Source organism: Hyaena hyaena, unplaced genomic scaffold (genome assembly GCF_003009895.1).
Source record: "Hyaena hyaena isolate Hyena2069 unplaced genomic scaffold, ASM300989v1 scaffold_18, whole genome shotgun sequence".
NCBI lineage: Eukaryota > Metazoa > Chordata > Mammalia > Carnivora > Hyaenidae > Hyaena > Hyaena hyaena.
In genome coordinates this window covers 4781247-4808164 of record NW_024080649.1, presented here as the reverse complement: position 1 = coordinate 4808164, position 26918 = coordinate 4781247, and the positions used below count along the sequence as shown (strand labels likewise).

General features: G+C 47.1%; 1 protein-coding gene across 2 annotated transcripts in view; it reads right to left on the bottom strand.

The window, feature by feature from the left end:
• Positions 1-26918, bottom strand: part of ZFHX3 (zinc finger homeobox 3) — a 238732-nt gene that overhangs the window by 141990 nt on the left and 69824 nt on the right. Inside the window, exons 2-3 of one of the 2 annotated variants that reach the window (XM_039222154.1) lie at positions 14624-17379; positions 8987-9483 (exon numbers count right to left, since the gene is read on the bottom strand). In XM_039222154.1, coding sequence (XP_039078085.1) covers positions 8987-9483; positions 14624-17333 — 3207 coding nt within the window. In that variant the 5' untranslated portion in view covers positions 17334-17379. Of the gene's footprint in view, positions 1-8986; positions 9484-14623; positions 17380-26918 lie in introns of those variants that run through there. The other variant, XM_039222163.1, reaches the window with a different exon arrangement.

The window sequence follows — 26918 nt, the reverse complement described above, 5'->3', positions numbered from 1 at the left end:
TGAGAAGACCTAGAGCTTTTGTCTTAAGGACTCAGGGCAGGTGGAGGCTTTCAAATATTTTGACAAAGTGGTAGTTATTAGATTATCTGAAATTAGACCTCCTTGCTCCTCCGGCTGAGGCAGGAAAGCAGCACACCTTTGGAATCCAAAAGGGGACTTATCACCACTAGTTGGAAACGGTTCATACTAGAAACATGTCGACAGAGCCAGACTGTCTCCTCGCTATCTGAATAAGAACTTCAGAAAAGGGAACATCTAGAAGCTTCAGTATTTGTTTTGTCTTTATTTATTTATTTATTTATTTATTTATTTATTTATTTATTTTTAAAGACAAATGGTGAGACCTAGTCTCCATGAAGGAACAAAAAGAAACTCGGCTCCTCTCCCAAACCCTCGTCTCTTCAGGAGACGCCTTCATCCTAGTGAATTTGACAAAGGTAATTAAACCAAGAAATTTCACACTGGGGAATATGCAGGAGAGAGACAGGAAAAGGTCGGAGGAAGAAATTTCATCCACAGGACTTTACACGCCTTGAAAAGGGAACTGTCTCTCTCTGTTCTCTCTTCTCCTTCCACAATGCTTTCGACAAACACTACTCTGTAAATATGTTCAGACTGATCTAAATCAGCTCTGTAAGACTGAGACGAACAGGGACAATAAAAATGGCTTTTCACATCAGCTAGGACAGGACAGTTACTGAAGAAATTGTTGGACGATCAACCGTCCACTTTGAAAGAAAATACAGTCCTAAATCACAATACACAAAAACAGAGGCCTCCAATGCGCCACACACAAAATATTTTCCTTGCGGATTAAAAACTTAAATGGAAGGAAAAAGAATTGAAGAAAGTATTGTTTAAGTAGTGCCAAACTGTTTGGGTTTGAACAATCCCTCCAACAACACTAACTTGTGACCCTTGTAATAACATCCCTCTGCCTTGCTTTCCCCACTTGAAAACAGGCTAATCCACATATGATTAAATCAATCAATGTACATAAAGCTAGAGTGACAGCACCTAGCTTGTAATAAACACTGTCTAGGTGTTAATATTTTTATAATCTCATAATACTTGAAAGAGAAAGCCTTCCTGGGGAAAGAGAAAAGCTAGAAAGGTAAAGAAAAAGATGCACAGATGACATCATACAAATGAAAGTTTCCTACATGGTAAAATGCACCATAAGCTAAGTTAAAGATGGACAAAAGACCAGAAGAAAACTACTACAACATCCACTGCACAGTGAGGACTGTCAGCCCTGATACACCAGGAGCTCTTGCCAATCAATCAAAAAAAGGAACAAACCAAGAAAATCAAAGGGCAAAGGCTGTAAAAAGGAAATCTCCATGTTTTAGCTATTGTGGAGAGTGCTGCTATGAACATTGGGGTTCATGTGCTCCTATGCCTCAGCATTTCTGTATCCCTTGGGTAAATTCCTAGCAGTGCTATTGCTGGGTCATAGGGGAGTTCTATTGTTAGTTTCCTGAGGAACCTCCACACTGTTTTCCATAGGGGCTGTACCAGTTTACATTCCCACCAACAGTGTAGGAGGGTGCCCGTTTCTCCACATCCTCGCCAGCATCTAGAGTTTGCACGTATAGGAGGATTAGGAGGAACTTGACGGAGGAACAAGGGGGAGAAGAAGGGCGGAAATGGTGGGGGAAAGGGAGAGAGGCAAACCATGAGAGACTCTTGAATGCTGACAAAAACTGAGGACTGATGGGTGTGGGGGGGAGGGGGGATGGGCATGGAGGAGGGCACTTTGGATGAGCACTGAGTGTTATGTAGAAACTAATTTGACAATAAACTATTTGTAAAAAAAAAAAAAAAAAAAAAAAGGAAATCTCCAAAAGAAATACAAACGGTCAATAAATACATGAAAGAATGTTCACCCTCTCTAATAATTAGGGAGACCCACGCTACAAAAAATTTACCAACATGAGGAAAACAGAAAAGTAATATCATGGTGTCTGAGCATAACCTAACAGGGAGAGGATAAACTTGTCACCTTTTGTCCAAAGAGGCAGTAAAAAGTATCTGTTGGCATTAATCACATCCTGGAATCCAGCGATCCCGCTTCTTGGGACAGCACAAGCATTAGAGACATGGATGCAGACATCTGTCCCCCACCTCACGGTCTCTAATATCAAACCATGGCAAACAACCTACCTATACATCAGTGAGATTCTTTTATTGTTTCTCTTCTTTGCACAAAACCGACTCTCCTGATTTTTTCTAAAATGCTAGGCTTTTTTTTTTTTTTTTTTACAAGTTCTAAACTGAAAAGACATAACAATTTTTGGTAAACCTGTAGCACAGGACTGCGAGTGCCTCCTGGCAAGCTTTCCTGACAGTTAATAAATGGAATACTATGTAGCCATATAAAAGAATGAACTAGATCTGCTTGTGCTGAGCTGAAATGATTTTCGTGGTAATAAGTTTTGTGAAAGCACAACCTGTGTCTGTAAAGTTTTTTTAAGGGAAGAGTATGTTTCTATCATTTCTATCACCATAAGCATAGAAAAAGCTTCAAAGCATATAATCTAAACCTTATGGTGATTTGTTTCAGGACAGCAGAGTTGGAGCAGAAAAAAAGGAATTCCATTTAAAAAATTATTGAAAAACTGGCATGCCTGGGTGGCTCAGTTAGTTGAGCATCAGACTTCAGCTCAAGTCATAATTTCACAGTTCATTAATTCAAGCCCCGCGTTGGGCTCTGTGCTAACAGCTCAGAGCCTGGCGCCTGCTTTGGATTCTGTGTCTCCCCCTCTCTCTGCCTCTTCCCTGCTATTTCGTTCTCTCTCTCTCAAAAGTAAATAAACATTAAAAATTTTTTAAAAATATTGAAAAATACTTAAAGGTGTTATAAGATACTATAGGTACAATACTGTACACAAACCCATTCCAGTTTTGTAGAATGCCTGTTATACACAAAAGTAAGGAAATAAAAATACACTGTTGCACAGAAGAATTGGGTTGATAGTTATTTTCTCTGGTACTTTCCTAAATTTTCCAAATTTTCTACAGTTAACATAGATTACTCATACTAATCATTTTACCATAAAATATAAGGAATCCACATTTTATTAGTAGCTTACACTTGAGACAAACATGGAATACTAGTCTAGTAAGAAATAATTAAGAATACATTAATATTCTAAACGGGTCTTACCAGCTCTTTACCATGCCAAAAAAATAAAAGAGATTTAAAAAGGGAAAAATAAAGACTAAATAAAAATATTAAAATCATTTAGAAAAAAATGCTACAGCGAGTGTTACAGTTGGTCAATGGTGGCATAGTTAGTACTGGACTTTTTAAAATCAGGTACATCTAATAAGATCTCAGTTCTGTAAAGTGGTATCTAAGGTATGAAGGCAAAAGATAGCACTGACCTTACCTACTTGACATGAGAGCGTGTACAATACTGTAACCACAGGGATCTAGGCAAAGCTTGTGCATAAAGCCAGCCAATCGGCTGAATGAACGTGTTGAATGAAATAATACTTATGTGGGGGGGGGGGCGCACGTGGATTCAGATCAAGGTGGGTGGGATGGTTCTAACAGGAAAGGAGGGCAAGGAACCTCCTGCAGTGACATGTCTGCAATTGCACACACGGGCAATATACTGGCCATATATGCTCCCGCAACACACACCGGCCATAGTTACTACAGCAATGAAAGACTAACCGTGTCACGGCACAAACACTCACTCCCCCCTAAAAAGATTTGACCTTTCAATATTCCTAGAGTCTGCTCTAAGTTAACTGGTGATCAGAAATTCCATGAGAGCCAACCCAGGCTCTCCAGGAATGACCATGGAGCCCACAGATAGTCTCTCAGCCCTGCTCCAGGAGCCCCATATCGGTCAGCCCCACAATCAAGGGAGGGAGATGAACTTCAGATGCCCTGCTGCACTAGGAGACAGAGGGCGTGGAGAACTAAATGGGCTAAAATTTACCCAAATATCTGGCTTTTTTTTTTTTTTTTCACACCTTCTGAATCAACCACAGGAAAACATTTGCCTCCTTTCATTTTTGGATGAAGGCACAAAGGTACGGGAAGAAGAAGGCAAAAGTATGGGGGGAAAAGTCAACCTAATAAGAAAACAAGATTTGAAGAAACTAGTTCCAGAATGACAACGTAACCAGATGACACTGAACCAAGTGCTTCAAACATGATAGCCTCACTAGTGAGGAGAGGACAGAGAGGGAGGAGGGGCTCATCAGAGGATCGACACTGTTCGCTTTCCAAGCAAGGCAAAGGCTACCAGTCACCACCTGCAGGCATGAAGCACGCAGCGGTCTTCCTAAGATAGTCTGGCCCCCAAGTGTACCCATAAAGGAGCATGAAGAATGCAGACTGAGGAAGAAATCTTTGTCAGATTTGTTCTATGCCTTCTGATTTGTCCATCCACCCTGTGATGAATTTATGGCCCTGCTGGGAGAGAGCCCCAGTGAGTTTATGATCCTGGGAAATAACTGAAAAGGTAGATTCTCAGAGTCTGATGGAGGGTTTCCTACTTCCTCCCACCAGACAGAATCCAAATAGGGTGGCAAGTGTTAAAGTCCACTATGTGGAGAACGTGGGTGCGTGTCTTTAGTCAGCTGGTGCCATACTCTACGTCTGCTTGAAGCCACGGAGAGCTGGTGTCTCACCGTCTGCCCAGCTAGCCCAAGGCAGCTCACATGGGGCCAAGACCCTACTCCATGGGAGATGACCTCCTTTGTGTATAATTTAAGATTAATATGAAACCTTCAGGCCTGGTCTAATCAAAGGCACCTCAGCTGAGAACTCTTTGAGTAATAGATTCTTGGGGGGTGGGGGTGGGGGCGGTTCTTAATCCATCTGCTAAAGCTGATAGATTTTCAGTCCAATGACTCTCAGGTGAAGAAAAATATCAAAAGCAGATCCTAACAGGTGACAGGTATACACTGATCTCCACCTGTCCTCTCTGCACTCTCCTCTCTCAAGCAGAAGACACTGCAAATCTCAGGGAGCTCACCGTGGACGCCACATAGCAGGGAAGTCCAGATAAACACATAAGGGCCCACACTAGCTGTGAACACACACACTCTGGACTTGGGACCTGTGCTAGCTCAGAAAAGAGTGGGAGGCAGGCATCTGTCAGCACCTGCTGCTCCCTTGTTTAAGGTAAGCAAAGGCACCCAGCATCTCTACAGGTACAAGTAGTGGGAGAGGGAGCAGGTCCCCGAAGATAGGAGTGATCCATTTACAAAGGAAAGCATAAAGGGGTAGAATTCAAGTTCTGGAGCTCAAGCCCTGATGAGAGACGAATACCTTTCCCACAACACGCTTCCATTCTGGCTCAGATGAATCACTACAGACAGAAACCAAGAGGCCAGTCTTGAAGCTGGACTGGGGCTGCTGGCCCTTCCCCCTGGGTCAATCAACCACAGTGCCCCCTCATGGCAGGTGTGAACATATGGGCAAAGGACCACTAGAGGCTGGACCAGAGCCCAAGACACACATAAAAAACCCACTCAAGGAATTCAATCAAGAGTGTTTCACAAAGTGACCTGGAGGCCCAGTGAAAGGGAACGGCTTTCATTCAATGCCTGAGACTCCCTGGCCCCCACCCTCCTCCAAACTCCCCTCCATTTCTAGGAGGCAGGGGGGAAGAATTCACTGAACACTAATCTCCATTGAAAAACTGCTCTCACACAATCACAACTTGACAATTCCATGCAAGCAAGGATGATAGTATCACCAGGGTTTTTTCTTTGTTTCTGTTCTTCTGTAGGGAGGTGGGGTGGGGGTAGTGGATTAATGAAACCCTCTCTCAGTCCAGACTGGAAATTCTCTCACGCTTCCAGACAGCTCAGTGTTAATAAAGCAACGTTGTGTCCCAGCACTTATGACACCAAGAGAAGGGACTCTGGACTGGTGTGAGGTCAAACGACAAACCAGAAAGCTACGCCTCTGCTTGCATCTCCTGAGATGGCTGTTCTAGCTCCTCCAACATGAAAAAGGAAGAGGAGGGAATAAAGACCTCAGTTGAAAGAGAGGGTTGGGAGACCCATTAGGAAGTCCAGTGCACCATGGCTGCTGGAGCAGGTACAGCACAAAGCAAGTTTGGGACTTGCCCTGACCAAATGTTGTCTAATTTGCCAAGGCACCAGGATGGGGCAGGGTGGGGACCAGGGCAGGCTTGGGGGCAGGGGTGGGACGTGGAGAAGGGGTGAGCAAGGAGGGCTGTGTGTGAGAAGCCTCCCCTCCCCAGGTCGGCAGCATCTGGAGCTGTTTCTCTAGCGGACAGTAAAGAACTCGATTACATCCAGTTAACTGTGCTCTAAACTGATTATGCATGTGCTGGGCTAATGGATTACATTAGCAAGAGGAAAAATCACATGCAATCAATCTCCATTTACTACAGGCCACACCAGGGCCTAGAGAAAAACTGACTCTCAACCACCTCCAGTCCCCACCCAAAATCTATGGACTCGTGACACCCTGTGACAGTAAGCCCCCTCAGCAGCAAGACAAGTCTGTCTTCATCTCACAGCAGGACAGAAAGGCTTGGCGCAAGCGCTCAAAGAAGCCCATCTCTGTGTCACTCGGGGGTGGGTGAGAGAGCTCCCCGCCCCCACAGCAGAGCCACAGCAAGCCAAGGGACATTCATTACCCAAGGACTAATGAGACCAGACTAATGACCTACGGCTCCTGACATACAGAATTCTGCTCTGAATGTGGGGGACATTCACCCCTGGGGTTGTGCAGGCCAAGTGCATTGTCTGGGGCCTTCTTTAGGTGCTGGTTCCCCAGTTCTATCCTGTACCCCAACATCATGGCCCTTCCACCTGCGCTGCCTTTTTTGACCAGGAGTTTTCTCCATCTTTTAAATTCAAGGGGCAGGAGGAGTAAGGCCAGGGAGGGTGCTTGTCCATAGTTCAGCAAAACGGAAACACACAAATGGCTTCCTGAGATCCACCCTGGAAACTGCCTAAACCGGACTCGCTAGGTGTGACACGTGAAGGTGTTTTGGGGACCAAAAACAGGGATAATCTTAGAGAACCCTCCAGGCTCCAGGCCCTTCAGAAGCAAAGCCAAGGGCGTGGTACACTACGTTCCTGGAGGATGTAGTGTGGAAAGGTCATCACCTCCTTGCCTCCATGCAGGTTTTATAATCAATCTAAAGGCCTTTCTCCCCTCAGATGGAAGAGGACAGCTTCCTGCCCCCACTAAACAACCTGCATCAAAGTTGCAGACAGTCTTCCGTGGCCACGAAAGGTGCGCCAAACTAATTCTGCTCAGTCAGGTCCTTTGAAAACAGTTTTTCCTACAGGTTTTCCATCAGGTTTTCTTGACCACAATCGGCACCACCTTTGACCACGTGAGACCTCTAACTTAAACTCACCACCAGGAGCCTTTGCTGTCAATGCGGACACAATACGAAGCCATCCAGTGAGGTTCTTGCTGACTTAGAGTAAGGGGGTTAATTAGCCACTTGGTGTCCAGACCTTCCCCATTGCACCACGCCAGCCCATCCAGGCTAGAGTCACCAGGAGATTCCAGAACCTTCTATTCCCACTGCCTCACTTCTGCTTTCTCTTCCTTTCCCTAAAATGGTTTCTCATCCACTCTACACAGGCCTCTCACCAAGTTGAAAACAAGCAATTGTAAAATTAATTACATTTATCAATCTCGACAGAGACTGATAGGGGGAAAGGACCTGAAGTCTTCCTTATTTGAAGTCCCCCTTTAAAATCACCAGGAGTAGAAAGGGGATTAAAGCTAGCTCAGGGACAACACAAACGCCCCCTGGCCCCGAAGATGTGGGAAGCCCAGAAGATGTGGGAAATGGCGTGAAGGGAAAGAGGGGAGGCTGATAATAAAAGGGAGGAAAATGCAAAGAGAGAGTGAGGGTGTGGAAGGTGTGTGGGAGGAGGCTGGGCAGATTTATGGCGATTTGTACCTGATTGTTCATACTAAAGCCATTATGGGATGATTAGAGAAAAAGGTGAGGCTTTAAGTCCAGTGAAAATCAATAGAAACGTCTGGAGCAATTCTGCCTCACAAGTGAAAGGACTATTTACAGTATCTGAGCACCTCCTCCTCACCGTTACCGTCTATAGACTGAGAGAAAGACTGGAGAGGTGGGAGAAGGAAAGGAAGGAAGGGAGGGAAGGAGAGGAGGGGCTAAGAGGGGAGGAGAGGGGACACAGAGGGAAAGGAAGAGGGTGGAAGAAGCCCAGGGGGAAAGAGGGGAAGTGCAAATATGAGGAAGAGAAAGGGGCACAGAATAAGGAAACAAAGGGAAAAAGAACAAAGGAGCCCCCTTAACTGACCCTAATTTTCCCAACAGCGTGTGCCACCTTCTAGTCAACTATTCATTGTATTCATCAGCCATGTTCCTGCAAAGAATGGAAGTGCTATGAGGGCAGAGATTTCTTTTGTCTGTTTTGTGTATGGAGGTGGGCATGTGTCCAGCACAGCACCTGGTATATAGCAGGTGCTCAATATGTACCTGCTTAATGGATGAATGAGTGAATGGATGAACAAACAAATGAACAAATGAATGGACAAACGAATGAATGGATGAATGAATCAATGAACGAGTCAATCAACGCAGAAGTGAACTAATCCTCCAGAGGCATTGAGGAGAGAAGAGATGAAGGGGCACGGGGTGTGGATGCGATGGAGAGGGAGAACACGAGCATGCAGGACAAAGGGACACCACAGGAGCACGATGGTACACAAATGCCACAACTAACAACTGCAAGGGGAAAGAGCCAATTATAAAGACATCGTCGATGGGGAAGCATCAGGCTCCTGTCACCAAAACCCGCCCGCTGAAACAAGCGCCTCTCCAAGACAACCCGCAGGTGCCAGAAGCTGCCACCACATCGCAGCTTCAGCAGGAAGCAGAGGCCAACTCCCCATCAGACACCAGGTTACCATCCAGCCACCAGCCCCGCCACGACACAGCCCATCCCTGGTGCCCAGCACCCAGAGATGCCCGGGGCTCACCTTGTACAGCTTCAGGCTGGCCTCGTGTCTGGAGTTGACCGTGTGCAGCCGCAGCTTCTCCAGGCTGTTGGTGTAGTAGTCACACGCGTTGCACTTGAGGTGGACGGGGTTGCCGATGGCCACACATTTGAGCCGCCACTCGTTGGCTTTGCCGCCCTCTTTGATGTGGGCCACCAGCTGGTACTTCTGCACATGCTTGTCCGTCTTGCAGTGCAGCTGGAAGTTGGCCTTGAGCTGGGTGTTGTAGCGGCAGAGTTTGCACTGGTACGAGTCCCCCATCACGGCCTTCCACTCATCCTCTGGGAGGCTGCGCTCCACGTTCATGTGCAGCCCCAGCATGTCCAGGTTGTCCGTGGTGAACTTGTTGCACACGGCACACTGGAAGAGCTTCAGAGACGGGTCGTTGGTCTGGATGAAGCTCTCGCCCAGGTTCATCAGCTCCTCCGACACCAGCTGCCCGCCCCCGAGGCGCATGTCTAGGGGGATCTCACCGCCCACTGTGGGGAAGGAGAGGGGAAGAGCATCAGCGGCCAGGCTCACTGCTCCGACCAAGGCACCACCCAGCCGCCCTGACCCTCAGCCCAGGTTCCAGGAGAAAAAAAGATCCCATTTCAAGTGCGTCAAACATCACCACTCAAAAAAGAAAAAAAAAAAAAAAAACGTGATGCATCTTTATGTGTTCAGATCTTTCCTGTGGACATTCTGAAATTTGCAGAAGGCTTTATGTTTTTCCCCCACTTTGGAAAAGAACACCTAGAACCAAAATCCCTTGAAAATTTCAATTCGGTCCCTCACTCCAATCCAAGAAAAGATGGGAATAAGCATCACTCGCTAGACATAACAGAATCTGAAACTCCAGACCCCTAACATTGGAAATGAATTACAGCTGCAATCTAAGAGATGAAGCCTTCATGATAGATCAGAATTGGGCCCTGAATTTATGTAAAGCAGCACTGCCCAACAGAACTGCAGTGATGGAAACAGGTTTTACGTGCACTGGCTGGGGGGCGAGTCACTATCCACGTGTGGCTGGTGAACACTTGAAATACAGCAAAGTTGCAGGCAAGTGATGTAATTTTTCATTTTATTTATTTTTAATTCATTTAATTCAGATAGCCACATGTGACTAGTGACTCCAGCAGTGGAGAGTGCAGCTCTAAATCTAAGATTTAGGGGGATGGTCTCCCTATTCCTCATCACAACTTGCAGGTCAATATTCTACCTGCCTGTCAATGGCGCCAGCTCCTCCCACATGTCCCCAAGAATACAATCACTCCCCTTTTCTAAGCCCGAAGAGTGCATGAAATGTTAGGTTTGCTATGGGACCCGTCACATTCTTTTTTGTCATCAGCCACGTGTAGAGCCACATGCTGCCCAGTGTCCCCATCAGGGTACAGCCTCTTTAGGGCAGGGCTCCAGGCTTCTCCTGGCTGAGTTTCTAGAGAATGCCCAGCCCCCTACACAGATGCAGTGCAGGACATGGTTAAAGGCGAACCAGAATGTTACAGGTTCAGGTTGTAGATCAAGATGGGCAGTGAAATACAAAGGTCAGCTCGCAGTCCCCAAAAAGGGTCTGAGAAAGCTCTTCTCTGTCCTCCTCACCCTCTGTGTTTTTCAGCCCCCCAATGCCCTGCACAAAGGGGGGATGGACTCTCATCTGCCAGTGATAAATTCATACTGCAAGCTCTTATTTATACCGCAAAGAAGGCCTGGAAAGAGCAGCCTTCTCTCCATTACCCAGCAGCATACAGTCAAGCAGCATGATGAGCACTGGTTTCTATTTTTTGCCTCTCCCCCAAACACACACACACACGTGAGCTATTATGTCTGCCCCTGCCCCTCCCCAACTGATACGCAGACTTGACCTTTTACATGTGGTTGGCCTGAGGTTTTGTTTTGCTTTTTTAAATGACTGATTACAATCCAAGTTAGCGGCTAATCAAATAAAAGTTTTTTCTAATCATTTTCTTATTTATGCTACATGAGGCACCTTTGGTGAGAAGATCAGTTGCAAGGTTCCACCAAACTGAGTGGCTGTGTTTGAAGCCTGTGGACAATCTAGCAAGCCAGAGAAATCTTGTGCACGTACATTCCAGAAGGCTCAGGAAGCTTTCTGCTTGTCTTCTCCCCGGCCATCTCCCCTATTGAGAGGAGCCTTAACTAAGACATTCTCTTTAGGACAAGAGAGAAAAAGAAGGGGGGGAAGCCTAAAAGCTCCATCCCTTAATGGGGACAAAGGCCATGTTGCATCCATGAAACATACGCGGTGTTCAGTAAAAGCAGAAACTGCCCAGAGGGTAAGACAAGGAGCAAACATATATTTGTTTCTGATGCCAACCACCTGAAGCATCAAATCTTCTCCACTTTTTAAATTTAACCTCAGCACATCAATATTGCTCTAAAGAGAAATTCAGCTGTCACTTGCTGGATGCCTGAGTTAAAATGAGAAATCCTCGAACACAGAGGAAATAAGTCCCTATTCCCATTCCGAGCTCTTGAAATGCAAATCAAAGACAGACACAGACAAGCAGTGAAATGAAGGCGACAGGCAAGCCAAAACTCCCTCTGAGAACTCTACCTTGGAGGAACGTACGCAGGGCTCAGAATCCTACGGATCCGTAGAGCTAGAAGTAACTAATTCAGCCTCCAGGAAGTGGTGGAACCTCACCCATTTCTCAGGAAGTTAGGAAGAGAGCCCTTGTAAGTGAGAACTCAACAAGTGCTTACTATTGAAGCTATACCTGAGAGATCAACTCCTCTGTGAGTGGGGGGACCCATCTCCCGACATGCACCCAAGTCTAACACTAGAATTTACACCCTGGCATAAGAGCCCACCCATTAGCATATCGCCAGAGAGGCACGTGCACTAAAAGACACCTTCTAGACTCTAAGGCAGAAGCAGAGGACCTCATAAACCTCACAGAGGTGTCCTATAGCCAGTGGGCTACCAGGGAAAGCAGATGCCCCCGCGACCTGTTTCTCAGTGCTATGCTAAGCTTCATCATTTAAAGGGATGTCTGGAAGGATATTCAGATAGCTTTGAGTCCCATATCTTATCTACAAATGGCAGCAAAATCCAACCAGACCAGACCAAAGGGTGCCAGCCATGTCCTTAAAGCACTCCGGAAAGAAAGCCTCCCCAGAAGCAGCATCTGTTTGGTATCACAAGAAAGACGGTTCTGTCAAAAGACCTAAGAGAACAATAACTTTGTAAGCAGGAATGCATTTCACAAAAACATTTCTCCCCCTGCAGAGCCCAGTAATAGCTAATAATACCTGCAGCCTTCTCACAAACAGCCTCAAGAAAGATCAGCAGAGTTACAGATAGGACATAATGTTTTGGCTCTTTCACATTTGGATACACTCACTTCCACGGAAGTCCTACAACTTACACTTACACTTTAAGTCCTCTGGACACGTGCTCTCGTACCCACACCACTCAAGCTTCCATGATAGACGATCTAGGACTCCTGCTCCATCTCAGCACCTCTTGTGGACAAAGGGCACGGCAGGTTTCCAGAGACTTACTTACCTTGGCTGATAAACAGCAACCCTGAAAAATTCAAGGGACTTTGCTTGGCTGACCTGGAAAATGTCCTTAGAAAGAAAAACTCTATGGGGCGCCTGGGTGGCTTAGTCGGTTAAGTGTCCAACTTTCGCTTAGGTCATGATCGCGCGGTTCGTGGGTTCGAGCCCCGCGTCGGGCTCTGTGCTGACTGCCAGCTCAGAGCCTGGAGCCTGTTTCAGTCTGTGACTCCCTCTCTCTCTGACCCTCCCCTGCTCACGCTGTCTCTCTCTCTCCTAGAAATTTAAAAAAAAAAAAAAGGAAAGAAAAACTCTATTCTCTTTAAGAAATAAAGTATTGAGAACTACGTACATCCAGAACACAGGTTATCTATTCTACCATTTCTTTTCCATCTGCATATGCCCATGATACATGACGCCCCGCAGACTCAGACACTTGTGTGAAAGCAAAATATTCTTCTACCACTTAATTCAAGTCTTAGTCAGAATTACTGGTTTTCAACGTAATTAAAAAGATCTCACTTTGACCCAGTATGAACCTATCCATTTTCTGTGTCTTCATTCCACCTACATTATATTTGATTTACTCTTAAGATCTGCCTCCCCAAGATTTTAAATCTCCAGATGAGAAAACTTCAATTCCCACAGGCTTTAAAAAAAAAAAAAAAAAAAAAAAAAAAAAAAAGTCTTACAGAATGATGCCGTCCCTTGGTGTTCAACCCCTATGATTCACTCTGGGGAGAAATAAGATGATTGATCCCTGTGCATCCATTATTAACCAGTTGGTAAAACATCTTCAAATCGTTTGGTAATAAAGGCTCCACAGGTCAATATTTCAAAATAGAAAACAAGGCTAAAGTAGTAAGGATTCAAATTTAAATGCATAGCAGGAAAAACAAATTAAATGCTATGAAATATAACTCATCAGCAGCAATTAGCACTAAAACACCATACAAAGACGTGCCAACTGAAGAGGCTTGGCCCCTGGCATTAACCTAAACCCTGCCAGAATAAAAGTACCTGCTCATACTTTGTTGTTGAGAACAACTTATCCCTATGTCAGTTAAGGGAATACTGCTTAATCCAGGCCACCACCAATGGTCCCAAGAGGTTAGCCGGGTCGGGGGCTAGAGACCAAGCAGTGCAAGAACAGCCCCCATCATATTGGTCCTTGTGAAAGTGATTTGTACTTTCTCTTGCTATAGAGGCTCTGCCCTAAAAGTGATCATGGTTCTTTTTATGCAAAGACTCATGGTTTTCGGCATCCAAATCCTATCCTCTTGATCCAATTCTAGGTCAATTCAGCCAGTCAGTTTAATTGCTGTCCAATGCAGTCAACTCACCTTCTCTAACATAGATTGTTTATTTAAGGCCGACAAAGGCTCCACTAACCAGCATCTAACGGATTATTAGAACTCAGCTTTCTTTGATGTACAATTTTAGAATGTATTCATTTTTCATCTAGCACACCACTCTTTACAGTGCCCCAGGCAGTTTAATTCCCAACTACATTTAACAGTGACAACTCACACAAAACAAAAAAGAAAGGAACACGTCTCTTTCATCAAGATCCTCATGAACACACTGGAGAACTTTGAGAAACGTATCTGGATGGCTCCCTGCTTGGCACAAAACCAGCCTTTGGTTATCTGAATAAGGTATGCTGCGGTTTCAAGTCGCTCTTATGGAGAGGACCATCCCCCTATTTACTATTTGAACTGGCAATTTCCTGTAAATTACAGTCAATATTTAATGGAATCCAGAAGTTTCAGATAATTGGGGTGATTTTTCAAATTGAGAAAGAGATGAAGAAAGAGAAGATGGGAAGAGAAAGAGAAGGTGACCAGAAGCCAAAAACAAGAGGAAACCCTTCAAATTTAATCCCAGCCTGTGCAGCCGGAGTATAACTAACGGTCTGCTGAATACATACGATCCCCCATAGGCACACAAGAGGTCCTTGCGAGAAACACCTGACGGTCAGACACTCAAGTTCACACACCACCACACTGGAGAAAATCAGCATCAGCCGAATCCACAGGACATCAGTCTATTCTCCGTTCTCCCCAGTTAAACTCAAGTCATCAGAACAAACAAACAGGGAGTCAGCCTCACCTAGAGCAGGCGTCATGGCGGCCATGGGCCCAGCGGGATCCAGCTGGAATCCGCTCATCATGAACTGGGCGTCCGAGGCAGTGTTGTCCATCTTCAGGTTGGGCAGGTTCATGTTCTGGGCCAAGTAGTACTGGTACAGCTCGGCCTCGGCGGGCGAGGGCAGGCTGCCGAGGCCCAGGTGACGGTTGTGTTGGATCTGGGACATGTTCTGCTGCAGCAGCATCATGTTATGCATGTGCTTCTCGCTGGTCATGTGGATGCGCAGGTTCCTGGCCACATTGGTCTCGTAATCGCACACCTCGCACCGCCATGTGGGTTTGGTTTTTGGTTTGGTGGGCGAGGGGGCCCCACAGGAGCTGCCGATGTTGGCCGCCGCGGCTGCTGCTGCGGCGGCCGCCGCCGCCGCCCCGGCCGAGTGGCTGAACACCTGTTCCCCCCCTCCGTTCTGCAGGTTCTGCATGTTGTTAAGATGCTTGTCAGACTGCATATGAATACTGAGGTTGCCTTTGGTAGTTGTGGAGTAGTTACACACCTCACAGCGGAAAGGCTTGTAACCACACGTGTAGCTCTCACCTCGTGCCAACCGAGGGTGGGGCTGCCCGCTTTTGCAGTAGACACAGGAGCCCCCCGGCTCCGGGTGCTTCTCCTTCATGTGAGCCTCCAGTGTCTGCTGGTACTTGTAGTGCCAGTTGCACTTGGGGCACTTAAGTGTCTTACATGAGTTACGAGAATGCATCATGGTCATGTGGCCGCCCAGCGAGCGGGAGGAGCCCAGGACCGTGTCGCATTTGGGGCACTCCACGCCGCTCCCCGAGGGGCATTCCCCAACCCCAAGCTCGCAGAGGGAGCCAGCGTGCTGGTGATGGGGGACAAAGCCCCCATCGTCGCCCTCTGTGCTTTCATTTGGTTCTGGTGCTGTGGCATTGTCTTTATTGGCACTTTCGTCAGCAAAGTCCAGCCTCCTGCCGCCCTCTGCCACATTGGCCCTGACGCCCTCACTGTTAAAGCTTAAACGATTCCTCCTGTTCGCACCATCAAAGACAACAAAGGAAGAAGCAGAATTAGAACTAGTAGAAGCTGTGCCCCTCGACAGGGTCTGGAGCACATTAGGCATTAAGGGGGAGTTAGAAATGCTTTGGTTTGAGAGAGCAAGGTCCTTTTTGCTGCTGCTACTTGCCGCGGCCCCAGACTCGTGGGGCCTGTCCTCCAGTTCATCGTCCAACTCGCTTGGAAAGAGTCCTTTGCAACCCTCGTCTTCCTCCTCCTCTTCTTCTTCCTCCTCTTCTTCCTCCTCCTCCTCCACCTCTTCTTCCTCCTCCTCCTCCTCCGCCTCCTCCTCGGCCGGCTCTGCCTTCTCGGAGAAACAATCCGGATCGCCCACTTCTTGCTTCTCTCCTTCTGCTGCCCCAGAGTCCTTGCCCTCCGAGGATTTGGTAGGACTGGAGGCCAGGGGCCCCAGGGGGACTGAGGTAATGGGGGTCTTCAGGACCGAGCTGGTGAGCCCGCCAAGGTTCAAGAGGGTGCTGGGGGCCAAGAGACCAGCCTGGGGCTGCTCAGGGCCAGCAGCAGAGCCGGCTGGGAGAGCCTCCTCCCCTTCCATGCGAATGCCACTAAATTTCCCATAAAAACTGTGTCCGGGGCCTATGAGGTTAGCCGTAGAAACTAAAGGGTGTTGAAAGTTTTTGTTTTTTGGTTCCAAAAAACTTACAAGGGGTTCCTTGTCTTTGCCAATCCCTTGGATGATAGCGGAGATGTTCTTATTGCTAAGAATTTTCCGCTCGTCTTCGCTCAGGGTCATTCGATGGTCGTGCACTGCGTGGGTCACAAACGAACGGACGTACCCGAAGGACAGTTTGCACAGGAAGCACATGAGGATGGGCTTCCTCTTGCCGTAGAGCACAAAGCCATCGAATTTGGACAGGTCCACGTTGTTGGGAACATCTTTGGATACGCAGGAGCTTTTGGCGGAGCCGTCGCTGTTCAGGTAATCCTTGTTGCTTTTGTGTCGCACGTCAAACACGCGGAAGCTGTGCAGGACGGGGCTGAGCCCCGTCAGGGCTGAGGTATTCGGGAAAGCCTGGTCTGGGCCCTCAAACCATTTCCCGAAGGATGAGGCTATGTGGAAAGTGTTGATGATCTGTGGGTAGACTGGTGCAGCACAAGAAGGGTCCCCTTGTTTGCCCCCCGCCCCGGGGAGAGAGTTCAGGAAGAGCGAGGGGGGGGGCCCGCTGCCGCTGACACAGGCGCCCCCGCTTTGGGTCAGCTGGCTCAGGCTCTCCACAATGTAGGCCGAGCCGTCAGGCTGGTAGACTATCTCCCCAGCCAGGTTCTCCACATCACTCTCCTCGTCCCCCTCCTCACTGGTGTCGCTCCCGCTCTCCTCCCTCAGGGGCAGCGGGGGGCGCGCGCTGGGACAGTGGTGCTCCATGTAGGTCTGCAAGCTGGCGAAGGAGGCCGAGCACTCGTTGCAGCTGACCTCCTTGCCAGCGGGCTCGGCGGTGGGGCCGGCCGGGGCGGTGCTCTCCACGAGGCGCTCATTGAAGGGGGCCCTCAGGCTGTCCAGGGGCCCATGGTTCTCGCTTGTGGACTGCTCCATGCTACTGGGTTTGTCGGGGAGGTGGGTGCTGTTGAGTTCAGTCCATTGCTGGTGCTGAGGGATACCGCACCCATTGTCCTTCCCCGAGACGACGGGCGAGTCACAGCCTTCCATGGTAAGGCCTGCGTAGAGCTTTCATTGCACCCAGTACGGATCGGACCTGAAGAGCGGAGGCAAGGGGGGGAGAGGAGGGAGAGAGGGGGAAGAGAGAGAGAAAGGAAAGAGGTTAGGAGGGCCGAGGCTAGGTCCCGCACAGAGCACTCTAACAGGCTTCTGTCCACACCCACAAAAGAGACTGCAGGGCAGCAGGGACCCGGGCCATCTCCCCCACGCTGTCCAATGAACGTGCAGAGGGTGGGTGGGAGTCCCCGGGCATGACGGCCAGGGTCCGTGGCATGAGTGGGGAGCATAGGGACAGGGGGCACACAGGAGACTCCCTCCTTGTCTTCGGACTGTAGGCTCCTCTCCCCCTGGAGACTGATTCGAATTTCCGTTCTTTGCGAGCACAGTGTGAGAGTCGGGGCTGGGGTACAAGCCACAGAAGAGGAGGAGGGCCGAGTCATCTCGCCAGGCCCCGCCGAGGACGCAGAATGGCGGCCCTACTGAATAGAGATGGCCATCCAAAGTCACTGCCGCTGCCCACGTTGTCTGTGAGCCAAGGGAACACCAACAGGGAGGGATGGACGAGAGGAGGAAGGTTTTACACCCCCAGAGAGAGGCTGGCAAGCCCGCGTGGGGATACGCTGGTCGATTCAGTGGTAAAGCTCAGGCTGCTGTTGCTCTTACTGGCCAAACGTCTAGTTTTAGAAGTTCAAATCAAAGTCACAGAGGGCTGTACGGCTCAGAGAGCGAACCTGCGGGGCCCAGACATGCTCTGCAGGCCCTTCACAGGGCCTGTGCCTGCTTTCATCCTCTGTGGGTCTGGGAATCATCATCCCACTGCACAAATAGTAACACTGAGGTGCTAAACCTACAAACAGGCCCAATGCCACCCTGACACTGTAAAAGAGATGGCACATCTCCAAAATCCCATCTCCACTGCCCCCCCCGAAACCTACAGAGCACCCCTGCTTGCAATTGAGCTGGCTTCATGCTTAAAACGTGACGGTGCAAACTCTGAGCTTGATGAATCTGGGAAGACTCTCAACTGGCCGGCTCCCCCTCCAGCAGTGTCGATCTTGCCCTGTCTGGGTGGAGCCCGGGCACCACTGGCATGGTGGTTTCTGCTGTCAGGGATCGTAGCGGCAGGCCAAGACGGCAGCTGGGCTCCGCCGGCCCCCATTCCACACCTGCCTCGTAGTTATTAGTAGCTGCTCAAGCAGCTGTCCTTCGGCCCTGGGGCTTTTCCGTTTCCGACTCCAGAGTGCCACTGAGCTGAATGTGCCCTCTGAGACTCTGCATCCCTGGGGAGGGAGGCATCAGAGCCCCCACCATCACTCTGCTCCTGTGGCCACATCATCACAGGGGCATTTCTTCCGTCTCAGCATGGATCCTACAGTCAACTCAGCCTCTCGGACGGTCCTGATTGTTCAGCTGCAAATCCCAGGCCACCCTCCCCCCTACACCTCCTTCCTGGAGAACATTTGGCTGCTTCTCCACCCCACATCTCATTCATACACATCGGAGGAAGATTTTGGCTGGGTTTGGTCTCGCTCCTTCCCCACCCCACCCCTATCTTCCCATTCTTTTTTTATTTCTTGATTCTTGGCTGCACAGTAAGCCAACAGCTCCCCCTCGGGAAAAGACGGGGAAGGCAGGTTTACCAGAAGTCTCTGGAGAAATAACTTTGGAAAAGCGGGTCCTGTTTTGTTCAACACACACACACACACACACACACACACACACACACACACTCACACACACACACAGCACCTCTCAAGCTTATAACCTAAAACTGCATTACAACAAAGTTCAGTGTGCTTTAGAAAAGGCACATTGATTTTCAACAGAGCTAACTACAAGAAACCAAACCAAACCAAACAGCAAATGCGATGGGACTTCAGAAGGCTTAGCTGGGATACAGGTGAGAATCCAGGGTGGCTCTTCTTAAAGATGTGCCTGATTGGCTAGATGACATCTGATTGACAGCTCAGGCCAAAAAGGTTGGCAGGCTGAAGGGGCGGGAGGGTTAACAGCCCGATTGTAAAATCAATGTCATAAATGCTTGGTAAGTTACAGGAACATGCTGGAAGGGGAGGCCACGATTGATAAAGGAGAACAGCTTTGATGCTTCACTAGGGACTTGAGTATCGACAGCAAAGCCAATCTCCTCTCCAGCGTGAGCTGGGCCAGAGAAACCTGCAAGCGTTTACCAATTAATTGGTGGGCTTTTCTTATTCAGCTCTCTCTTACCTCCTCCTCCTCCACAAACCATCCAGCTAAATGGTCGGGACTTACAAAAACTTGCCTAACTTTCCTATTCCCAAGCAAAAGGTGTCAAGAAAGGATGACACTGTGGCCACCTATGAAAGACCACCTCATAGAGCCACTTGCCCCATAAGAGAGGACACGTGGAATACCACTCGTTAACAGGGAGTGACGACAGCCCATCAAGACACCAGTGGGAAAGAAGGGTCCACTTCAGGATCGAGGCTGCCTGCTCTGGGCTTCCTTTTGGTGCATGCTGGCCACAACAGGCACAACAGTTTATAGCCTTGCTCAGCAACATGTGGTTCTGGGACAAGTAGCCTCATTCTTCACCGGGGCACCTGTGAAATGCAGTCTCTCAGGCCTTGCTCGAGATCAGAATCTGCGTTTTAACATGATCCCCTGGGGACAGGCATTAAAGCTTGAGACACTCTCTGCTTCGCAACATCTTCACCAGATTCCCATCTTTCCCGTGCTTGGTGCCTGGACTGCTAGGTAACCAGGCAGGGTCGGTCTTGGAATCCCCCGCCGGTTCTGGGGAGGTGCAGGGATGGGGTAGACGAGAAGGGACCTGAGGATAGAGATGAAGCAATCTCTTAAACCTGCCCAATCCTTCAGCTCAAGGACCTCAGGCTATCCAGAACTCTCCCACCTGGCTGGCTGTCCCTCTCGCTCTGTTTATCAGCCAGTCAATAAGAAAAAGGTAGTTCTTACTTAAGGAGGCAGAAGTCAACTCGGCAGGTCGATCAGCACTCTGTCTGTAAACATGGTTTCCCGTAAAATCAATGATCTTCAGTTATAGAGGGCAGCCTGGGAACCCAGCGGGTCCCCACACGCTCACACGCAGCCCCACCAGCGGCCTCTGTTCAGGCCCCCTCACTCCACCCCGAGCTCTGCACCCTCCTCCTCACCCTTCACTCATGCCAGGGCCGGCTCACGCACATAAACCCACAACCCGTCCTGCGGCCTGCTTCTCTTCTGCTGCTTGTGACCCCAAATTCCTTTGCAAACACACACACACACTACTCCTGACCCCCTAGTATGGTACTCAGCATGGTGTCTGTGTGTACGTGCGTGGTTTTACGACTTTGGTTAGATTACAAAAGATTAGATTTCCAGTAAGACGTTAACAGAAAGATACAGGAGTGATCTGGGTTCCCACTCATTCTCTCCTAGTATTTCAATCTGTGAGAAGCAGTCTTGTACAGAAAGTTCCAACATCGTCACCAAGAGCCCTTCTCCCCCGCTCCTATCACAAGTTACAGTTCCCTTGGAACTCACCTGGAAAGCTCCCCTGCATCAGCCTTTATTTCCCAAAGATTGTTTAAAGTGATAAATCTCTGTTCTACCCCAGGTCCCACTGCTAACAAAGTCATTCATCTCCCTCTTTCAACCAAGAAGATGTGATAGGACAGTTTTGTGACACTGCTTTAAGGAGACAGGACTGGGTATAAAGCAACAGTTACTGGGAAGCTGGGCAGGGGCAGGATATAGTTATTAGGGAGGGGAGGGGGTTCCTGCTGTTGCTCCAGCTCCCAGAGAATTAAACATGAACAGTCACACTGTGTAATTTTAAATTGTTAATTAGCACAGGGTTAATTAGGCGGTCCTTTCACAAGAGGCTGTTTGGCAGAAAACCAAGAAAAGAAACAAAGGGGAAAAAAAGAAAAACAGAATCCAGACTGCGAGAAACTGTTGCCTCTGCAAGTAATCCACGCTGCATGCCAGAGAGAAGTGAAGCAGCAGGCACATCATCCTCCAGGAGCACCCTGCTCTGCTGGGGGGCCAGTAGGGAGCACCATCCTCCGGGAGCACCCTGCTCTGCTGGGGGGCCAGTAGGGAGCACCATCCTCCGGGAGCACCCTGCTCTGCTGGGGGGCCAGTAGGGAGCACCATCCTCCAGGAGCAGCCTGCTTGCTCTGCTGGAGGCCCAGTCAGGGAGCACCATTTTCCTGAAGGCAATCTGACAATAGATATCAAAAGCCTCAAAAAATGCACATGCCCTTTGACTCAGCAATTCCCCAATTCTAGGAAACAACCCAAGATGTGTGCGGAGATACAGTATTATTCATCACAACATTTTCAACAGGGGAAAAAAAAAAAAAAAGAAGATGGAAATCATCCGGCAAAAGAAGGGGCTCTCTAAATAAATGATACTGCACAGGGCTCCATAAGGCAATATAAAGTATCACTGTTTAAAGAAACTACTTACAGGCTTGAGAAAATGATCACAGAGGATGTTAAATGAATGAAGCATCTATAGGTCTACACATGGAAAATACATGAGATTTGTATCAGAACTTTTTAAATGGTAATTGCTAGGGGATGAGGTTATGGGTGACTTCCTTTCCTCCTCTGTGCCTTTCTTTCCCGAAGGTTTTTAAAATTAAAACCATGGTAAAGGAAGCTGTCGCTTCCAGAATTGGGCATCAGGAGAAGGCCTGCAGATACCACCCCACGTTCATAACCACTGTGTGAGATGGATGCTCTTTATATCTCTGTTTTCAAGATGGGAAAACTGAGTTGTAGAAGTTACACAGCCCAAATGACAAATCCATAATCTGGCTGTGAAGTCTGTCTCCTTAGCCACTCTACTACCGTTTTCTTTAATGTCTATTTCCCAAAGAGAACTCCAGAAATCTCCCACATTCAAATTCAATCTTTATGTACCTAAGAACTGTTCTAAGATCATGGGAATCCACGATTGTTATGAGAAAAAACATGCCCCTTCGGGGTGACTGGCTGGCTCAGTCAGTTAAGCGTCTGACTCACAATTTCAGCTCAAGTCATAATCTCACGGGTCTGTTAGCACAGAGACTGCTTGGGATTCTCTCCTTTTCTCCCTCTCTCTCTGCCTCTCTCCTGTTCGCATTCTCTCTCAAAATAAATAAACATTTAAAAAAACAACCATGCCCATTCACAGCATGCCCATTTTGTTGAAGTGGGTCAGGAGGAAGGTTACTACTTGAATGTCATTACACAGGAGAAGGGGTCATGAGAATTGGGGGAGGTGTTGCAAGGAACTAAAATGGTAGCTCGCTGAGCAACTGACTTTGGCTCAAGTCATGATCTCACGGTTCATGAATTCGACCCCCCACATCAGGCTCACTGTTGTCAGCACGGAGCCCACTTCAGATCTTCCAGTCCCCCTTTCTCTCTGCCCCTTCCCTGCTTGCACTCTATCAAAAATAAATAAATGTTTAAAAAAAAGAAAAAGAGGGGAGCCTGGGTGGCTCAGTCGGTTGGGCTTCTGACTTCGGCTCAGGTCATGATCTCACTGTTCATGGGCTCGAGCCCCGTGTTGGGCTCTGTGCTGACAGCCAGCTCAGAGCCTGGAGCCTGTTTCCGATTCTGTCTCCCTCTCTCTCTGACCCTCCCCTGCTCATGCTGTCTCTCTCTCAGAAATAAATAAAACATTAAAAATTTAAAAACAAAAAAAAAGGAAAATGTGTGAACTCACACATTATTTACTGTGTACCTACTGTGTGTCAGATGCCTGGGAATCAGTGATAAACAGGTCTCAGTGTCTATTCTCATGGGGGAGAGACCACAGAGAAACAGAACGTTAAGGGGTGAAAAGCACTTAGAAATAATATAAAGCAAGATAAGGGGAAAAAGTAATGTGTGTGTACATCATTTTAGAAAATGACTGCATACTGCAAGTTCCCCACAGTAGTAAAACAGATTCAACAGTTACTGAATAGCATCTAGGGGAAAAAAAATTTTTTTTCAAAAGGAGGTCCTGAGAAATTAGCAATTAGCTGTAGGTTCTGTAAGAACATTCACATAAAATCAACTGAAAGGCAGCTTCACTTAGATTCAAAGATCTGAGAAATGCAGTAGAGAGTACTTTTTGATTTGGGTTTTTTCAATCTATTTATTTATTTATTTATTTATTTATTTATTTATTTATTTGAGAGAGAGAGAGAGAAAGAGAAAGAGAGAGAGAATGAATAGGGGAGGGATAAGAGAAGGATAGAGAGAGAATCCCAAACAGGCTCTAGCCCACGAACTGTGAGATCATGACCTGAGCTGAAACCAAGCCACCTAGGTGCCCCAAAGTACTTTCTCATTTTATCAATTTATCTCATTTTAATAAAGTATCCCAAAGTGTATCATATCTCTATCCAGGATAGCAAAATGTCTTTCAGATAACAAAGTCTAGCTGATTTTATAGCTGGCAGATGCTATTTCTTAAAGTATCCACTCAAAGGTCAGTGTATCTGGTGGCGTGCCTCAACATACTGACTTGTCCCTGGTTCCCTTCCCTCCCGTCAACAACTTGAGGGATGAGACCAGGCACACACAACAATATGTAAAGTACATGCAGCTAAGAGGACTACCTCCTATGCCAAATGGTGGCATCGTGACTAAAAATGAGATCTCAGCTAGTGGGAATGACAGGCCCAAAGAAGATGAAATTTTGAAAGATGAAATATTGAAGTATGAATCCCTGTATTTTTAGTGCAGGCAATCACTAAAACCAACAGACACTGGAAGAGACTTGGATTAGCAAGAGTTCACGCAAAAAATACCTGAGGGTATTACTTCACTACAGATTCTGTGCAAGCACAAAGCTGACATGGCGGCCAAAGACGGAAATGTGACCTCTGGCTACAGGACTGCACCATACCTGGTGAAACTCAGTAGGGTTCACAGGTCCATCATTTTCTCCCTCCCTCTCTCTCTCTCTGAATGAAGAATGTTACAATCCACTGAAGACAATCTCATACGAGGGGTACTGACAAACCAGAGCATGGTCAGATGGCGGACCAGGAACAGCCCGAGAGAGAAGAAAGAACTCCCACTGGAGGGCAAGCCAGCTCTCTTCAACTACGCCTGCTACGGATGATGAGGATTAGTTACACGTGTTCTACCTAGCTTCAGAGTTTAACTACGAGTAACAAGGGGAATTTAATAGGAATTCGAGTTCAGTTTCATATAAAAGTCTTTCTCAAGATTATCAAAGTTCTCAAATGGATGTTGACTTTGTGAGGTGCTGCACTCCCCTGTTCCATGAATGGAGAAAGGATTTTGCTGTGGCCACAAGGTTCCATCAGGTAGCCTATGAAGGTCCTGTGAAGGGTGAAGATGCCTCACTTATCAATCCAGTTAGTTAGTCAACTTTAAACTCCTTCTCTGTGATCCCACAGTAGCATTTGGCACATGGAAACACACTGCAATTCTGGGATTATTGCACAGCTATAATTATCTGTTGACTGGTCTATCTCTGCCATTAGTCTGTTCCATGCCTCATTCATCTCTGTATCTTCCACATCCAAGATGCAATATGTGCTTAATGAAACTGTAGGGAAAATTAAGGTACTGGGAGAAATAATAATACTTCAAGAGGGGGAAAAAAATGATCTCTGAACATGTTGTGTTTCTTTCTCCATTAGTTGAAGAAATGTCTGGCATAACCTTTCTCTATTAAATGGAACCAGGGCTCTTTGAAGAAATAGCCAATTCCTGGGCTGGGCAAAGAAGAGCCAAGATGAGCCTGAAGCATCTTTCTAAGCTAGAACATATGCAGGTGCTCTCAGAATGGAGGCAGTGTGCTGAAAGGAAACATGAGGAGGCTGCAGGGGCTCCCACTTACTCAAAGTGGGATAACTTGAGCAGGAAAATTATATGAGAGTAAAGGTTTACAGCTCAATGTATAAAATAAGAATCCTTAATTGCACACTTTGATAAACTGTAAAGAAAAAAAAAGGAGTTAGGGAAAGTTCTTCCTTGGAACAGAAATCCAACTAATAAATGCAGAGGGAATCATGGAGTTAGAAAATCACCATTTGGTAACTATCATAATAATAATCCATTCAGGAAAGAATCAATGGATACTAAAACTGATGGATGAAAGTTTGAATAGTAACAGGATATTTACACAGTCTCCAAGTGTCTCCCCACAAGATACTTATTAATTACAGGAGGAAAAACAGTAACTTTACAGTGGAGACACCTGCAGACACCACCTTCACTGCATGATCAAAGTTACCATCACCAGAAATGAAACAAATAGACATCATGTGCCTCCAGAGAGGTTACACCGAGAAGAACACAACATCCCTTCCCTGACATTCCTGCCAAAAATGCAAAACCTGAAGCTTATCATGAGGGAACATCAGACAAATCCAAATTGAGGACAGTCTACAAAATGTCCTATGCTCTTCAGATATGTCAGCGTCATGCAACAGAAAGACTGAAGAACTGTTTCAGATTAAAGGAGATTAAAGAGACATGACAAATGAACATCACACCTAATCTAGAATTTTTTTTCCTTTAAAGGGCAAAATTGGGGCAAATGGCAAAATCTGAATAAGGTCTGTAGGTCAGATTAATTTTCTAATTTTGATGACTATGGTATGATTCTAGACAAGAATGTCTTTTTTCAGGAAAAACACATGAATTTATTTAGAGATGATGTTTCAATTTTCAAGTGGCTTAGGAAAAAACCTGTAAGGGTATGCGTGTGTGTATATACACACATCTGTACATATAGACAGAATATGAGATGATGTTAAAGTGAGGAAGTCTGACTGACAGGTATATGAGAATCCTTTGTTCTATTATTACAACTCTTCTCTACACCTAAGATTATGTCAAAACAAAGAGAAAAGAGTAACTATCCAGTTTAAGAACTCCCCACATTGAAACGCCAAAAGTACACATGAACAGCCACAGTCCGCCCCGATCCCCATCTCTTTATTTTCATACGAAATTCATTGCTGGCACAGCTTCAGGAAAGAAGCGGGCTGCAAGGCTGGACACTGAGGTGCAGACAGACAAAAACAGAAAACTGGGCTTCCCTACCCGTAGATGAGAGGTTCCAGACAGAGCTCTCTAGCTGGAGAAGTCAAATGACCATTCTAACTTGGGCACAAAGTCAAGTAACAATCACTGAAAGACATTCATCCAAGACATGCATGATCCTAGATCAGGACAGATTTCCCTAACCTGGTGAATGCAGTTCTAAATCCAAGGACAAGGGCAGCCACCATATAAAGGAAGAATCCCAGCAGCCTACAGAGGGGAGCACTACTAAATGTAGAGTAAAACATAGAAAAACACACGGCAATGAATAAGCCATCCCCACATCTCCGTGCCTCCCTCAAAAACACCCAAAGACAACCCAGATTCTGAGATAAGTAGAAAAGTCATTCAAGGGGCAAAGAAATAATACCCTCATCTGTTTAGCTTAGAATCCACCAAAGAACCATATCCAATTCCATTCTATGCTTTCTACAATAACACTATTTGTATATTGCTACTGTGCGGAAGTCAGGAAGTGTGAAAGCGTAAAAAGGTGAGATTCCATCGCTTGGTAGCAATTTC